Source organism: Ammodytes marinus, assembly GCF_949987685.1.
Source record: "Ammodytes marinus genome assembly, chromosome: 11".
NCBI classification, from domain to species: Eukaryota; Metazoa; Chordata; class Actinopteri; order Uranoscopiformes; family Ammodytidae; genus Ammodytes; species Ammodytes marinus.
This window is the reverse complement of record NC_137215.1, coordinates 14295332-14313054: the sequence shown is the minus strand read 5'-3', so window position 1 is coordinate 14313054 and position 17723 is coordinate 14295332. Positions and strand designations below refer to the sequence as shown.

The 17723-nt window shown below is 42.2% G+C and overlaps 1 protein-coding gene across 1 annotated transcript in view; it reads left to right on the top strand.

Moving 5' to 3' along the window:
• ehbp1 (EH domain binding protein 1) overlaps positions 1-17723 on the top strand; it is a 155157-nt gene that overhangs the window by 74385 nt on the left and 63049 nt on the right. Inside the window, exons 12-15 of the mRNA XM_080036631.1 lie at positions 149-197; positions 7122-7916; positions 9695-9736; positions 10009-10155. Coding sequence (XP_079892757.1) covers positions 149-197; positions 7122-7916; positions 9695-9736; positions 10009-10155 — 1033 coding nt within the window. The remainder of the gene's footprint in view (positions 1-148; positions 198-7121; positions 7917-9694; positions 9737-10008; positions 10156-17723) is intronic.

Here is a 17723-nt window from a genome sequence, read left to right as displayed (position 1 = left end):
TACAGTTCTAATGCCATTACATGTGATGCATATTTAACACAACTCTTTCTCCACTATCTCTCTCTTTCTTTCTCTCTCTCTCTCTCTCTCTCTCTCTCTCTCTCTTTTTTTTCTCTCTCCCTTCCAAACCTCCCCACTGTTCTTCCAGAGACTACAAGTCGCTCAATCCTCAGGATATTAAAGAAAACAACAAAAAGGTAAGAGGCAGCCACCGCTGGGCCCTTCACACCACTTAGCTCCCTCCCATCCACATCTCCATTTGGCCTTATTTATCTGCCATTAATCCCTGGATGTTGTGTGTGTACGTGTGTTTCATGGTTTGAGTGAGGGAAGGGCGGAAACACACGTGAAGGAAAACAGAAATGAGTGTACATATAATCACACACACACGACAGCCAATATGTTATAAAGACTAGAGTTTCTAAGACCTTCCCCCTGCTGTGATGTGTGTACGTGGCCATGTGTTCCCAATGACTTAGTCACCTGGCAGGAGCGAGATGGTATCTTCACTCAGTGGCCTGCTGGGAGCTCACTAAATGGCCTCTGCTTTGTGTGTGTGTGTTGATGTCTCTTTGTATATAATAAGACCTTATTTGTGTTTTGTTGATTAGACTGTTTTGTTTTTATGTGTTTTGTCCTGGAGGAGGTATGCATGTGTTTCATATTTGTGCATTAACTGTTATCCATGTTGGCTTGAGTATCACTGTCTCTTTGTGTTCATTCCTCTGCTCTCCTAACAAATAACAACCCACACACACATGCGCTCGCTCTTAAAGCTCGTCTGAATAACCCATTCACTCCTATTTTCCTCCTTGCCCTGTGTCATCATATCCGCACATTCACAATTGGAGGTGAACACTCGCACACATCCCCGTTTTCCCTCTGGCTCTTTGCGTGCACATTTACTTTTTTCTGTGCACACTTGGGAAACACAGAAATGCACACTGCTGTTTTTCCCTTTCCCTCTGTCACTACAGTCACACACACATTTATATATATATACAGTATATACACACACAGTCACCCTGTCCCCTCTGTGGCCCCCGAGGGCTACACAGAACGATATGTGTTGAGTTCCTGCAGCTTGATTTCCTCTTCTCATACACACTCTGGCTCAGCGATAACCTCTGGTGGCCCTGTTAGGCATGAATGCTACCCTGTTGACAATAACCACAGTGGAGGGAGAGGGACAGACCCAATCCCATATCTGCTAACTGCCCCTCACCCCCTCCAGTTTGCTCAAGTAGCCCTGAAGAAATTGGTTAGATATAAGTAATACGGGAATATGCTGTAGAAGGTGATACCTGGTGAAAAGCTGAAGCACTGGGACCAGGCTCTCTGTAAAGATCTACACCAGCTGCCGATGTACATTTGACCAAGTGAGATGTTCCTTTGCAGAGGCACAGATAGATATCAGCCAAGTGTCACCTCAAGAGTCTGGGTATATATACGTATAAATGCAACCTTGGAGAGCCAAACAAGGTAGTGGTTTGTAAATTGTCATGGCCTTCAAGTACAAGAAGCTAGTTTTTAGAAATGGCATCATCCCCCACTGCCTCTAGTCTTTCCAAATTATCAAGTGAGGATGTGAAGATGTATTTAGTTATTTATTCTATTGTAAGTCTTCTTCGTCTTCTAACTGAAGAAACATGGATGCACGCCCCACTCCTATGTAAATATAAAAAGGCGTATTCTTTGGTAATAAAAAACAACTTGTATTTTTGAGGGATTATACACTAATTAAAACATACTCATGAATAATATATTCCAAGCCTGTTCTGAAAAATACCAATACATTCATCACACATATGTCTTCATTGACAACTGAAAATCATACAAGAAAATGAACCTGAAAGAAAAGTCTAACCATAACCAGCGAACACATTGATATATAATCAAACAAACATTTGAACCCTCCACCCTTTAATGTTTCATGAATAAAACGGTCTGCTTTATCAAGAAGATGCTCAAATCCCATGTCCTTGTGTATTGGTCCAGTAATTCAATATACGTTTTTTTTATTGATTTATTGGCAAATCCAGGACCCCTGTCATGCTGATTGGTTTGTACCTTATTCAGTATCAGCAGGGCCAACACTTGATAACAGGTGAAGAGCGAAGACCCGAGATAAACAAAGCATTAAAATATTATTGATTCGTAATGAGTCATCCAGTGACAGTTTGCCACTTACGTTGTTTCTTTAATATTGTCATGTACAGCAACAACCTGTATGGTTGATTTGTATGCGGGATGTCATGTCTGTGGGATGTTATACTACAGAAGCTGTTTGTTTGTTTCCAACCGTGCCACATATTGTATGAGACCATATGTACGTTGTGCTCAAGGTGGCTGTGATAGTGAAAGACAGTGGGCTCAGGGGAAAGGAAAGAGGAATGATTCAACTTGTGGTTTCATGTTTTACCCTGAAATTGTTGAACGAGAGAACGGAGGCTCATGATATTTACTGTAAGAAAGGTAACACCCCTCACACCAGGCAAAGGCTAGGACAGCATGGTGTGGCAGGTTAAGGACCCCAAAAGACCAAGCAAGGAAAGAAGGACTGAAGAAAGAAAAATGACAGATGAGTAACAAATGAGATGTTTTAATGTTGTAAGAGCGAGAAAAAAAGACTTCCTGCATCATCAAAACTTGTTAGAATTTTATTGAATGGACAGCAGAAATGGAAATGTGTAGAAAGCTATCCCGAGACAACTATCTCTGCTTTTCATGGCTGGTTGATAGACATGCCCCCTCCTCCTTTCACAGTCTGTCTGTGAAGAGTGATTGCAATGAGCTCAGACTGTGCTGAATTATGACAGATAAGGACAATCAATATCGGGGGGTGGATGGAAAAAAAGAGAGAGAAATGAATAGTTAGAACATGTACAGCCTTTGAAATGATCCATTATCAATAGATATGTGTATTTACGCTCGGCCAGTGGATGATTGTGTGTTTTCCCACATGTCCATATGTGCGTTTGAGGAGTCTGTATGTTTGCACTGCTTGTGTGTGTGTGTGTGTGTGTGTGTGTGTGTGTGTGTGTGTGTGTGTGTGTGTGTGTGTGTGTGTGTGTGTGTGTGTGTGTGTGTGTGTGTGTGTGTGTGTGTGTGTGTGTGTGTGTGTGTGTGTGTGTGTGTGTGTGTGTGTGTGTGTGTGTGTGTGTGTGTGTGTGTGTAATGAGGCCAAGGAGAAGTCATTTGTCATGCCATCTGATAGTGTAGCACCAAGCACCAGGTTAAAGCTCCCTGAGCACAACCGTGAGGGGTTGGGCTGAGCGGAGGGGGGTGTTGATGATTGACAACGATAGATGGCTGTCAATCACTGAGAGGGAGTGGAGGGGGGGGAGCAGCCGCCCTGGGCAGACAGCGGTGACATTTAGTCCGGACCCAAAAGCTTTTGTCAGTTGGATGATGGAAAGTGAGAAGACCAGATATTTCTCCAAATTCATCACATTCATTTTGGACAAAAACAATTATTAGCAAAGCTTTAGGTCTGGCTCAAACAGTTGAAATAATTTTCATTTATGAGAAATGTTTTCAAAATCACAAATTCACTCCAATAAGCTGTAATTGACTGTAATGCAATGCAGACAAACGGAAAAATAACTAGTACAACTAAAGCTTCATCAACCCATGTAATAGTGTTGTTAAGATCTTCAGATTATATAATATATAATTATAATATATATATTATATAATTAAGATTTATAATTGTTTGGGATGCCATGAGATTTCAAGTAATGTTTAAATTTCTTGTGATTAAAGCCACTACGAGTAACATGGCACGTTGGCGGCCCCTTTGGACAAAAGCGGTAATATTTTTACGACGCCAGCTGTCGTGAAGCTGTTTTCTAGCTCGTGCCGGGCGTGCGAGATTCAAATGATCAGGAAGCAATAGGCTATAGTGCATGTCCGTGTGTTGAAAGTGTGAGGGCACCGGACTCTTTTCGGCTCCGTGAGAGTGGTTAGTGACACAGCATCAACTAATGCTAGTCAGTGCTACACACACCTGATTGCAATGAGTTGATGCAGTGTCACCTCTCACGGAGCTGAAAGATTACGTGTCCTCACACAAAGCGAATGAACGAGAGACAGCAGTTAGTATGGATCACGATGAGGTAATGTGTTTATGTTGTTGTAAATAATGACTATTTCAGATGAATAATGGTCATCTGATGATGCTGGTGAGGCAAAGTAAACTTTGTTTTAGTAGGCTACCGCTCATTCATTTAGGAGTAAACACTGCAGTCTAGGTTTGCTCCCGTGAAATTGTGTATACGTTGCTTGGCAACGCCCTCCCGCCCGCCTATCACTCTCCCTTTTAGCTTTTCTTCATTGCATTTTTTTTTTCTTTGATGGTTCAGCCCCGTTATCAGTCATTATGACGACAAACAACTGTCTCAAACAAGGCTCCCGCTCCCCTTCCCTCACCTGGAGGGATAGGCTTCTCAAATCGTGTTGCTGCGCCACACTGAAATCTGCGACCAATATGGATATGTGACCATAGAGCATGCATGCGTGAACCGAAAATTGGACTGGGTGTGCGACCAGACCAAATGCAGTAATAAAAACTATATAAAAACGTCTTTCTTTGCACTGATGGTCTCGTTTGCTGTTAAAGGTAATTTATGATTATGAGAGGAAACATGAGGCTGTTTAAAAGATATTTAAATGTTACTCAGAGCTGCTTTAAGAAAAAACAATAATTAACCTTACTGTTATACCTGATTCCAATTGATGCAGAAAATGATAAATATAGTGATAACTCTAATCTGAAATCCCACAAAAAGGACCCAAACCAATAATGCATTGATCCCACTAACAAGTATTGTCTGTCTAGATATCACTGTCAGATTTATCTTATCCTGCCGTGCCATAGAGTTGGATTGTTGTTCTCTATTGAAGAATTAAGGTCAGAGCCAACAGGCCAGTGCCATAGACAGGGCAGGGGGAGAGGAGCGAATACATATTGAGACCAACCCAACCCACTGCCAGCCTTATTCTCTATCGCAGTGGGCACATGCAGAAAACAATTCACCTGAAAACAACAGGTCTTTCCCTCAATAGTCATCAGTGTCCCAGTATGACATGACCGACGCTCCTCAAGCTATGGGAGAAGATATAGAAAGAATAAAATTGTGACACTGGGGTCAAAAAGACTGTAGCGCATGTCAAGACCAACATCGACCCTGAAACAAAAGCCCAGCTTCGGAGCCTCCCTCCCTTCGTCATCCTCATACAGCTCTCACGTTCTCCCACTCTCGCTCTCTTTTCTCTTTCATGCCGTCCCTATTGAGCGGCGAAAGTAGTCGCTCTCTTTCACAGCCAACCCTGGGCGAAAGGGGAACAATGCTAGCACACTTTGCTCTCCTGAATACTTGTTAGAAACCCAATCAGGCCTTCTTACTCCCTATATTCTTTTTCTTTCCTTTCTCCCTTTCTTTTTTTCCTTTCACACTCCTTTTCTGCCAGGGGAAGAAGAAGGGAGGGAGGGAGGGGGGAACTTAAACAGGCTCGCTGTAAAGGCAAACTACTCTCTGTTCTCCCTTTTCTTTTTTCCCGCCGTCAGTTCTTTCATTCCTGCCTTGTCTCTGTGCATGCACAAACACATACTTTCCATCAAAGGAAAGGGACAAAAGAGGTGAGAGTGAAAGAGACTCCTCCTAACAAAATACGTCATAATTGATTGTAAATTGAGAAACATCTCTCTGCTAAACACCAGTCTCATTCTTCATTTCTTTCCATCTGTTCTTCTGTCTCCAGTTTTTTGTTGGAGTTGAAGTTGTGTCCAATATAACTTCCCCTTGTCTGCTTTGATTGAGGTTTAGATTTCAAACTCTGCCAGTTGTGGTGGTTATACGGTGTTGCATAGTACTTAATCATACTTCACTGAATCACGATTTATTCTTTATTCCATGTGTTTGAGAGCTATCACCATGATAAGCAGAAGTAACTGTAACTCTCACATTTCAAAGGCAAGCATTTCATTGCAAGATAAAAAAAAAGAAATACCATTGTTGAAACGTTTAGAGAACTTTATAGTGCATACATATCGCACTAAAAGTTCAAACACTCATAGCAGAGATGATGCAGTGCACTTGGTTGTAAATATGGGGGGATTTCAGATACAGCGCTGCAGTTGCTCATTGGCCATCGCTAAGAAACTGTAGTTTTGCAAGAAAGTTTCCAGACGAATTTGATAAATGCAAAGCAGAAACTTAACGACAAATCATACGTGCTCGATAAACCCCTTTTGGATACATAAAGGTACTAAAAATGGGAAGAATATGACTTAGTTTGAAGCAGGAAAGGGCTGAAAAGGGGTAAGCACGTTCTTCAACAACTATCCCTGGGGGTAAGTATAGGTTAAAAAACACCAAGTAGGGTTTGAGAGAGAGAGAGAGATCTACGGAGGCAGTGAAAACAAACGAGCCCTGCAACAAGTTGGAATTAGATCAACACTATCAAGCAGGCCAGATACAAGCTGCGATACCTGGGAGAGATGGTTGGGGTGTGTGTGTGTGTGCGTGCGCAGGAACAGAGTCAGTGTCTGTGTGTGTGTTGTTAATCTATTTATTTACCTGTCATTGGCTGCGATAATGGTTTTCATCCCTTCTCTCTGTCTCTCTGTCTCAGTCTATCTGGTGATGGGGGATTGGGTTCCGTGTGTCGCTTGATAATCAAACCTGTATTTTCTCATCAGTCTCTAATCAGACCAATTACACGCGTGACGGAGAGCGTGGGCAGGTTGATGTAGGGGAGCGATAAGGACACACACACACACACATTCTCACTCACTCCCTCTCTGCCTCTCTTTCTCTCTCTCTCACACACACACAGTTTGGGATTAAGCGCTCTGTCTTGGGGTATATGCCTCTCTTATCGGGGACAACCATCCCTGACATGACCTGTCAGCAGTCATGCCAAATATGTTTTCCATGCACAAACACACATGAACATATACACGCATGCACCATGCACCAAATATGGCCCATACCAGACTTCACCTATTTCACCAACCACTGTCACCCTTCCGTCCCTTTCAATTTTTGGCTCTATTTATAAAATGTCAGTGGTGTATAAACGTGTTATTGAATTATTATTTTTTAATTTTTTTGTAGGCATATGACGTCTTTGCAAGCCTAGGTATCTCCCGGCTGCTGGAACCATCAGACATGGTGCTTCTGGCCATTCCTGACAAGCTCACGGTGATGACCTACCTGTACCAGATCCGGGCCCACTTCTCTGGCGAGGAACTCAACGTGGTGCAGATAGAGGCCAACAGCAGCCGCAGCACCTACAAGGTGGGCGACTTTGAAACCGACACCAACGCCTCCATAGACCAGGACAAGTTCTACGCCGAGCTCAACGACGTGCAGCACCACCAGGCCAACTCTCAACCCGTGGCCTCTGCCGGTTCGGAATCCAACGGCACTAAAGCCGCTGAGGAAGAGGTTGTGATGGAGCCTGGTGGGAATGCAGAAGTAGGAGCGGCCATCTTGCCCGCACTACAGTCGTCCCCTCCTGTCCCATCTCCACGCACAGCATTAGCCACCTGCGCTAAAGACTCCACCCATGTGGCACCATCAAGCTCCGAGGACAGGGGGAGTCTGCTCAAAGCCAACACCTTAGACCTCAGCGAGTTACCACAGAGAGTGGAGAGGGAGATGGAGAGACAGCAGAAGGTTGAGGTGGGAGAGGAAAGGAAGGAAGCAGGGTCCCCCACCAGGAGAGCAGCCTCCTCCTCTTCCTCTTCCTCTTCCTCTTCTCCACCTCAGCAGAAACTGGGCTTCTCCTACAACAGGGACGCAGACCTCATTAAGAAGAAGAGGGCCAGCCTACGTCACTCAGAGTCTGAGCCCGCCTCAGACGCTAGCTCCCCTCCAGTCAACCACACAGACACGCCTCCCAAACAGGTAAATCCGCCCACCATTAACGACATCAAGGTAAATACACACTGAGCACATAAATGAGAAGAATCTGGTTCAGAAGTGCCAAAACATATATTTATATTGATTCCTTCAACTAAATAAGTCCCATTTCTTCATTTGATCAAAGTGAAACTCAAATACCTACTGTCTCCGTTTCACTTTGAGCTAATGTTTTTTTAAGAGCTGGCCAGAATTCAATTCTTAATGAATTCTGAATAATTGATATTTCATTTAATTATTAACCAATTTTAACAAAAGTGAAGCAAAGCATCACATACATCCCGACTAATTGTAGGAATGTAGAAAAAGTTGTCATCTTTTGTTTTTGTTTTTTGTTTATTTCGAAAATTTTAGGAACTTGTCCTTTTTAATGTCCAGTAAGAGATGCATTAAACTATCTTGGAGCTTATTATAAACCTTGTACCTTAAACAACCTCTGGATCAGTCTGTAATGTATGTTGTAGACTAATGCATGTCTTGCAATTTAAGTCAGGTATTAAGATTCCGACAGCGTTTACCTGCAGGTACCTGCCTTGGCTCCTAAATGGATTGTTCAGGTTTTTATCCTTGCTCGCTGGCTTTTGATTAAAACTTTCACATCAGCCATAAGACAGAGGAGGCGGTGAACATTCATTCCCTCCTGGCACTCGCTAAGCTTCAAATCCCGACCTCATTGATGCCATTGCAGAGATGACCGTACCAGAATTCTCCCGTTCTGCATTAGATGTTGTCGACGCCTGTCTCTTTGCCGAGACCGCGGCGCATCAAGGCCGGGCCCTTAACATGTGGCGACTGTAGAAGGCACCCAGGAGAGAACCCCCTGCTTTGACATTTCATTATATTTTTCATTATATTTCTCATCCCTTCAGTTGATGGCAGTTTGCGCTGTGACTGCTCAGGCGTAGCGACGCTTTGCGCAGGGCACACCTCATCTCGTCTCACACAGGCACTGGCACGCGCCTGATTGCGTGTGCACAGACAGACACACACACAAACACACATTGAATACATTGCTGCCTGCGTTGGTTAACCCCAGATTACCGCTTCCTGTTTACAAGTTCGAAAGGTCATGGGGCAGCAGGGCAGGGGGGGTTATGACAGCTATGACACCCCATTTTGATCTGCTGTTATCTAGTAAGCGGGATGCATCCTCGCCAGAGCCCAGGCCAAATTTGACTTGTTGAAAGGATAAACATGTTTCAGTGTTATAAACAGCTCTGTTGTAATGCTCCTCTGTCTAAGCCAAATGTAAAAGCTCTGTTTGCCCTGTTTACAACCCCTTATAATACAGCCTGGATTACCCTCCAGATAAAATTCTATGATAGGTGTGTGTTTTGCTTTCTTGTCAAAGCTGTCATGCTTTGCACACCACTGGACCCAAACAGGGCTGTGAGCCCGGCTGTATGCTGTAATGCCAAAGTGCTGGCCCTCAATTTCATGGGGGATATGTACTGTATAATGCTACAACATTTGTGTCAACATGTCTAAATTCTTCACTACCTTTACATGTCTACTGTATGAGGAAGCTAGGTTTCATAGTTTGTTTCCATTGAATGTTAATTGTCTGGCATCATATTTGAGTAAATTACACAAGGTCAGTTAATTAATTATTAATAATCATCCCAATATAAGGAAAACCTCACCAATCCAAATCAAATTATTTGTTGTATTATGTTGACATATTTGATTTACAACCTGTAACTCCAGAGGAAAGGAGTTTTGCCTCAAAACTGAGGTTAATGTACGTATTTTCTCTTTCAAAGGAGCCAACACCTGCACCTGTATCAAGTCCCCTGGCTGAAAAGGTGAGTTCAATTTTAGCAGGGTAAGGGATAAACTTATTTTCTCATAGTTGTACAGACAACAGTTTTACCACCATTAACTTGCATTAGTGCACTCAAACTTCCAAGAGAAGTTTGAGTGCACTAATTTCACATACAATAACTTGTGTGCTTACAGGCTTATGTTTTACTGAAGGCAAAATACACCTTATTTCTTATTAGAGATTAACTTTACCCAGTCCTTGTTCAAATGTTCTATATAATATAAAATATTCTCTCTCTGTCGTTGAACACAGAGGGTGCTGTCTCGTCAGGAGGAGCTGAAAGAAAGAGCCAGACTTCTCCTGGAGCAGGCGCGCAGGGACGCTGCAATGAAGGCCGGCAACAAGAACATCCCCAACTCAGCCATCACCGCACCAAACAGGGCCACAAGCGTCTGTGATGTAAGTCAAAGTCCTGTGTTTGTGTGGCCTTTTCTGTGGGACTGATGCTCTTGACATTGCTCTCTCTCTCTCTCTCTTTGATACTGTCTAGAGGTCAATGCTGTGGTCATTTTAAGACGTGACACGTATAAATAAAAACCAGACTGGAATCTCAACAGAAGGAGACTTAAATGGCTCTCTACCTGAGGTTCAGTTTTGGGTCAGCCTGAGTCTGAGGAAGGGGGCAGGTCGGTGTGACCTTCTGTGTGTGTAGTAAGTAAAGGTTGTCTTGAGTTTGAGCCATGGTTCCCTGCCTCTTTGCCACAGTACTAGTACTAGAAGTACAGCAACACTTCAGTGGGACGGAACAGCTAATACAGTGACCACCAGCCTCTTCAACAGCATCATGTCACTTCCCAACAGTTCTCTATTCGCTGCTCACTACACATGCAACATGCTGGAAAAGCCTGTCCAAACTGTCTCACCCTCTAGCAGTCCACTTTGTCCAACACTTTATGGAAAGGGCATTGAGAAGACTGTTCCTTAATAACTTCTGCTCAGAATCTCTTATGGACTGCTGAACGTTCCAACTTGAATGTGTCGGTTGAGAAAAAATTAAATGCGGATGGACTCCTGCCTCTCTTTCTCTCTCTCTCGCTCTCTCTCTCTTGCGCGCTCTCTCTCTCTTTCTTTCTCTCAGTCTCTCATAGTTGGTCATCTTGAGTCTGCACAATTTTTATGACATCCCAACCAAATTCGCTTCCCCCTCAATTTCCCCTGAACACTGAGTAAATGTTGTACACAAACACCTGTCAGCAAAAGTAAATTCACGGTAAAGGGAAGAGAGGGGATGGGGGGGGGGGGGGTGAGAATCGCTGTACCGAAGCAAACTAGACTAGAGAAGACGTGAGTGAAATTGCCAGCTCTGAACCGAGCACGCTCCACTGAACATAATATACTGGATGGGAGGGGGCACACTGATGAACCAGGAGTTACCCCAGGAAAAGCACAGTGGTCAAATCCTCAGTGACGTTTCCAAATGTTTCAGAGAAAAGAAAGGGGTGGGGGGGTGTTAGAAAAAAAATGGTCCTGTGAGAATTGTGACAACAACGGATTTGAGGGTAAAATGAAATAAATACCCTTTGGTAATGAAATATCTAAAAGGCAGCAGCCGCCTGCCCCTGTACTTGCTGCCTGAATCCTTAAAGAGGTATTTGCCCTTGAATTAGATGTTTTTTAAACTTTGCGTGTGAGTGTGTGCGAGTGTGTGTTTGCGTGTATAAGTGTGTTGTCAATGTTTTTCTATGTGTAGGCTTGCAAGTGTGTGCGTTCACGTCCGTGTACAGGCCACAGGAATAACCATTTCGGCATAATCTGAGAAAATAAATGAGGAACTTCCAAGTCAAAAGTCTTCAGAAGAAGAAAGCAAATTAAAAGAGCCTTTTAAAGCTGTTGCAGCTGCCCGATATATTTCCATAGCAGCAAAAAAAGGTCCTCTTCTGTCCCTTGTCGTGCGGCAAGATGGCTGACTTCACTTAGATTAGCTCCTTAAAGTAGCCAGACCCAACCCTGTCTCTCCCTCTCCTCCCCATTACTCATTTCCAAGGACAATTGGTTAATAACCCCTCTTACACACTTAAACAAACACACGCGCACACACACACACACACACACACACACACACACTGCTCCCATGCATAAGTGAAGAAGGGAAAGGATGGGGGCGAGAGGGAGATATTGAATTGTTTACACTTTTTTAATAGAAAACATTGATCAAAGGAATAAGACTGGCCTTGAGGCCAATGTGCTGATAATTGTTAGTGATTCAGATTAGATTACTTGATGTCTTGTTTTGATTAGCGTGTCGTGTGTGTGTGTGTGTGTGTGTGTGTGTCTGTGTTATCAGCTGGAGAGGCCCAAGCCTTTCCCGTTTGACTATATCCGTCTAAGTAGGTGCTTTGTGGTTTAGCATGCATCAGGTATAATTTAATTCAATTAAAGCAGGCTTCATTCTTCCAGGGAAGTGGCTAATGTGGGGGCAACAGAATGATTTAGGCTGAGGGAGAGAGGAGGGGGCTACATTAGCTGTTTTCGGGGTGTCATATTCAAAGCACAAATGACAAATTAGTTAGTTGTAGAGATACGTTTATCTTTTTAACTATAATTACTTCTCACTCAAAGCTGTAGAAATCATGATGTTTATGCAGCATCTGCATTGTCTAAATTATCGATCAGTCTAAACGTTTTTGCAGCATGAATTGATAATCAAAATAGTCAATAAATGCAGAACTAATTCTCCAAATAGAATACAAGCATTTCTTTTCATTAAAATTAGATAGATTTTAATTAATTATCACTTTAAATACAAACCTGTACAACTCCCCTGGACAATAAGCAAGTGAGCTATCTGTCAAGAGAAAGCTATAATCATCAAAGTCTGGTCCTTCTGCATGATTTTTTTTACTCTTCCCCCGTGTCACTAATAATAAGAAACGTAGGTCAAACCATGAGTTCTTACTGTTTAAATTTTTTTTTTTAAATCTGCTCTTTTAGAACTACTTCATAAAACTGTCACCATTTCAATAATAAACTATTTCTCCCATTATACACCTGTGCTAATTCTCATCGCTAACAGCTCCCTTTCTCACCAAATAACTCTGTTCATTCATTCATAGTATGCCTCAGAGGAAATAAGGCACTTTGCAGCCATTACAACTATTTAAATCAGAGGAGGGTGCTACAGATCCTGATTACAGTATGGAATTATAAGGGAAGTAATTCTACTGTTTTTTATTTATGTATTTTTATTTTTGATTTTTTTCAGGAATAATATTGCGTCTTTTGTGGCTACAGACTTTGCAATTGTTTGTAATATTGGTTTTTTAAATCCTGATGCTTTTTCTACTGTTACAGTCTCACTTTAAATGTGTGCGCTAAATTTGATCAATCAAATAGCAACACACTTGGTTGACATCGTGTTTTTGGGACCGTGTGTCTGTGTGTGTGTGTGTGTGTGTCTCTCTCTCTACCCTGTTCTCTTGACCTTTGCTCTCCCTCCTGCCATCCCTAATTGAAGCCCACAGTGACTTGTTCTTTCATCTAAGGTCACAGGTTCAGTTTTCTCTTTCTCTTTCTCTCTCTCTCTCTCTCTCTCTCTCTCTCTCTCTCTCTCTTTCTTCCTCTCTCTCTCCATCCCGTCTTCTCTTGTCACTTTCTCTCTCTCAATCCCTGTCCTCATGTTTTTCACTTTAATGGTGACACACGCTTTCGGACTATTATGTCTTCACATTCTCGCAGTAGTGCTTGTTCTCTATGAACAAGCACTACTGCTAATAGTTTTCAGCCCCCCTCCTCCTCCTATTTGCCTTCACAACAAATCAGTAGTCACAGTGCAGATGTGTTGTAATGTTGCCATGTCATGTTGCCCTACTAATACAGCAGCCAGATGGTTTAAACAATGAGCTTTTCTTAAAAATGTCTATGATGGGGAATTTATTCTCTAATTTTATCCGTTTTACAGATATCCCATTTTTTGTTTGCTATTCTGGTCTTTCACACTGTTATTATATTGATGGAGATGGTGGTGTGTGTGTGTGTGTGTGTGTGTGTGTGTGTGTGTGTCTATTCACTTCAGTTCTTTTCATCCATTAGCAGATGAGAACAGTAATTTCACACCGGCCTGGCCAGGCTAATTACCAGGACCCACACTAGTTTGGGAGAAGTGTGTTGTGTGCATGTGGTCACACAAGCATATGCTCCCGTGTGTGTTTCTTTGCTAAACTGTAAAGCAAAAGTATGTGTGTATACTGTGGTTGCAACCAAGTGTGTAGCACCTGCATGTGCCTGTGTGTGTCGGTGAAATGGTGTGTGTGCTTTTGGAATGCGTTTGTGAGTGCACGCAAATGCCTTGGTGTTTTCCAGGTAAGAGAGTTCCCCTGCTCACTGACTCGTTGTGATTCCTATAATTGGGTCTCGTTTGATTTTTGCCGACCAGCACCCAGACCTCATCCTCCTCCCTCCCCTTCTCCTCCGCCCGCTCCCTCTCAGGAGTGGAGGGGACTCCTGGCTCTCTGCCGGTGTGACCTGTGGGTGTTGTCATCTACATCCATCTGCTGTTTGCCCTCTGATCCTGACTTGACTTGCATTCATGTCCTCATTTTTTCCCTTCTTGCTAAGAGGGCTTTGGCTAAAACAAAGCCCTCTGTCTGAACCTTGGTGGTCCTAAAGTTAACAACAACAACAACAAAAAAGTGTTACTCTGATTGTACTTTGCTTGTCAATCCTCATCCTATATCCTATACTTTGTCATATCTCACAGGTGCTTAACTCTATCAGTCCAATTTTTCTGTCAATCAATGTGTCCCCAATGACTAAATACCATTGTATTCTGCTTCCCTTTTAATGAGTGCTTTTTAAAAAGTACAAATGTATTGGTGACATTTCGACCCTAGTCAAAATCACCCAACCGCCTATGTAGTTTTGATGGATGGAACTATTTATTTAGGTCATGTTGGCCATGGGTCCTAATTTAAGGTCTCACACACCATTAGGGGGATCAGGAGACCTCTTTCAGTCATTTAAAAGGAGATACACACAAATCAGCAGATCATGCAATGGTTACTCCTCTTGTCATATGACAGTATAAACTATATGAGCGTGGCATGAACAATATGTAAAAACCATTCATTTTACATTTTGAACAAATTGGAAGTCTTTATTTGATTCACATTAATTCACAATCTTTATATTGACACCGGCACATACTTGGACTAAGGTCGCTCTCTACTTTTGTATTGTAAAACACATACAATGTTGACATTTTGGAACTATGAACGATGACGGGTTAATTAGTATTCTATATTGGGGTCAAAATGACTCTGGATGATCTCAGCATAAAAATGTGACACAAATAATGTTTAATTAAATTATTTAAAACTAAATGAAGCCAGATTAAAACGAGGGTAAAAATGTTCTAATGTGGATTGTACATGGCTAAAAGCTGCAATTTGCATTAAAGTATATTCATCAATTATAATATGCAACATGTATTGTCTTTAGATCATAGACAATACATGTTTCTAATCTAACATACTTTTTTAACAATTTTATCATCTTAGATCTCCAGAATGCAAATACTTTAATTAGAACTTCTTTGAATAAAAAATAAAAAAGTTTAAACAAAAATGATCTTCTCTTGGGTTCTGCTTTGAAAATGCCACCAGGAAAGGGCAAAAAAAATATCTATTTTGAAAATGCAAATATGGCCTTGTGCACTTTCCTTTTTTCTCCACACTTTGTCCTTTTGTTCCCCCCTCCTCCTCCTCCTCCTCCCGTCCTCTCTCCTTTTCAACTTTCTCCTAGCAGTAATAGTTTTCTACTGGTCTCATTTTAATGCTGCTGGCTTCTCTTTCTTCTCCAAGCTCTCCCTTTTTCCCTCCTCTCTTCTTTCTCTTCTTTTATACCCCCTCCTTTCTCCTGTCCTCTCTTCTTTTTTGAAGAATCTGCCCCTAATGAAACTAAATAGTTCGGTGGACAGTTTCTTTGGACTGTGTGTGTGTGCTTGGGCTGGAGTGTTAGGGTATGTGTCGTGGCTGAATTGCCTGGAGTGGAGATCAAAGGCAGCCTCTAAATTGAGTGTGTGTGCGTGTGTGTGTGTGTGTGTGTGTGTGTGTTAACGAGCAAAAGAAAGACGGCTCTCTCAATTACATCACAAGACCTGATCAAGCCATCAGAGAGGAAAGCTGCAATACACAAACACACACACACCCGCAAACTTACATACCTCTTCTGAAAACATGTACCTCTCTTTCTTTCTCTCTTTGTCAAGTTATCACATGCCTCGTGTTCAGGTTTGACCAAGTGGAAACCCAATATCGTTTTCATGTTCACCCTGTAGCCCTTGTTTGTCTCTCTCTCTCTATTTCCTGGAAAGGTTCTTGGAGTCCATATGGTTAAACTAGTTTTAACATTGACAAAAGGTTAACATCAAATCCGCAGATACATGGATAAATTCAAAATGACAGAAATGCCCAAGCATTTAAAAATGTTTCATATCACTCTTAATTGATCCGTCACAGTGACTTAGATAACGCTTTCTATGATTCTGATCAAATTTACAATAGCCCATAATGAATACTGACTTCCCCTTTTTGCTTGTAAAGGACCTTGTGCAGTTACAAGTAACCTGTGTTTTTCTGTGGACCGCTTTCAAAAAATTCAGCTCATGTTCTCCGTTTCATTCTTTTACTCTCTCCCTATCTTTCTCTCTCTTTGCCTTTCTCTACCGGTCTTTCTCTCACCACTAATTATCCTGTCTTTCTAAAGGGCAAAACCTTCCCATCTTACTCGGCTGTCAGGATGACGATCTCCTCTAGATGACGACTTTTGTTTGTTTGTGTTGGGGAGTCTCTATGCTTCACTATACCTGTTCTACCTGTCCTGTAGTACAAGTGCCCTTGTTAAACACCCCTCCACACACACACACACACACACACACACACACACACGTACACACACGTACACGTACACACACACACACCAGGGCTGACAAACTATGTGAAACCACAGTAACATAGAACCTCGGAAGTCAAACACACTCAAACGTATTTGCTTGTAAAATGTCAGCGCAATATTGCACACAAGCACACACACACTTTTGTTCTGTAAATGTAATGACACACTTTCAGCACACCAATATTTGGTTTATTCTTACAAATACAAACAATGTTCTCTTTAAATAAACACTATTTGAAGTGTTCTGCACTGAACATTTGGCATGTTTTGCTGCAGCAGCGTCAGAGTTTATTTTTATTTGGAGCAATGCCATCACGGCTAGCACACATAGCAAACTAGACAGGAAAACATGTACAGGACATTCTAAAATGATTATATAACAAATATACAATAAAATAACTATGAAAACCACGTAATCATGCATATGACTATATGACTGACTCCTGTTTTAATAATTGTTTTTATACTTGAATTTAGAATAATCCCAGTCATTTACAATACACATCGTAAAAATCTATACATGAGGTTTGTTTGTATGTTTTTTGGATCCTCATTAACTCCTGCATAGCATTTTACAACCCCCTACAACGGCAACATGATTCATAACCTCTGCTGGAAAAACAGGCACACAGTCTGACCTTTCAGACACACACTAACAAATACACACATGTACCTGTATACACGGACACACAGGTACACCGCCTGCACCTCCACACCACATCCACGCTGACATCTCACAGATTTATATTTCTGTACATATAGCGCACACACACTCACACACAGACCCCTATCATGGGCACGCACCCGTCGAATCATAATTAGGCCGTGTCCTGGTTCTTTGATAGCAATGTACAGTGGCTCTTCTTTAATTCTTTATCAAATGCATTGATCACTGTGGGCCTTGCATGCTCATTGATCCGCGCACTCCGTCTGGAGCCAGCCGATAAGCCCCTCTCTCTCTCTCTCTCTCTCTCTCTCGCTCTCTCTCTCTCTCTCTCTCTCTCTCTCGCTCTCTGTCTCTCTCTCTGTCTCTCTCTCTCTTCACCTCTTTATAATAATAGATTTCTAAATTTTTG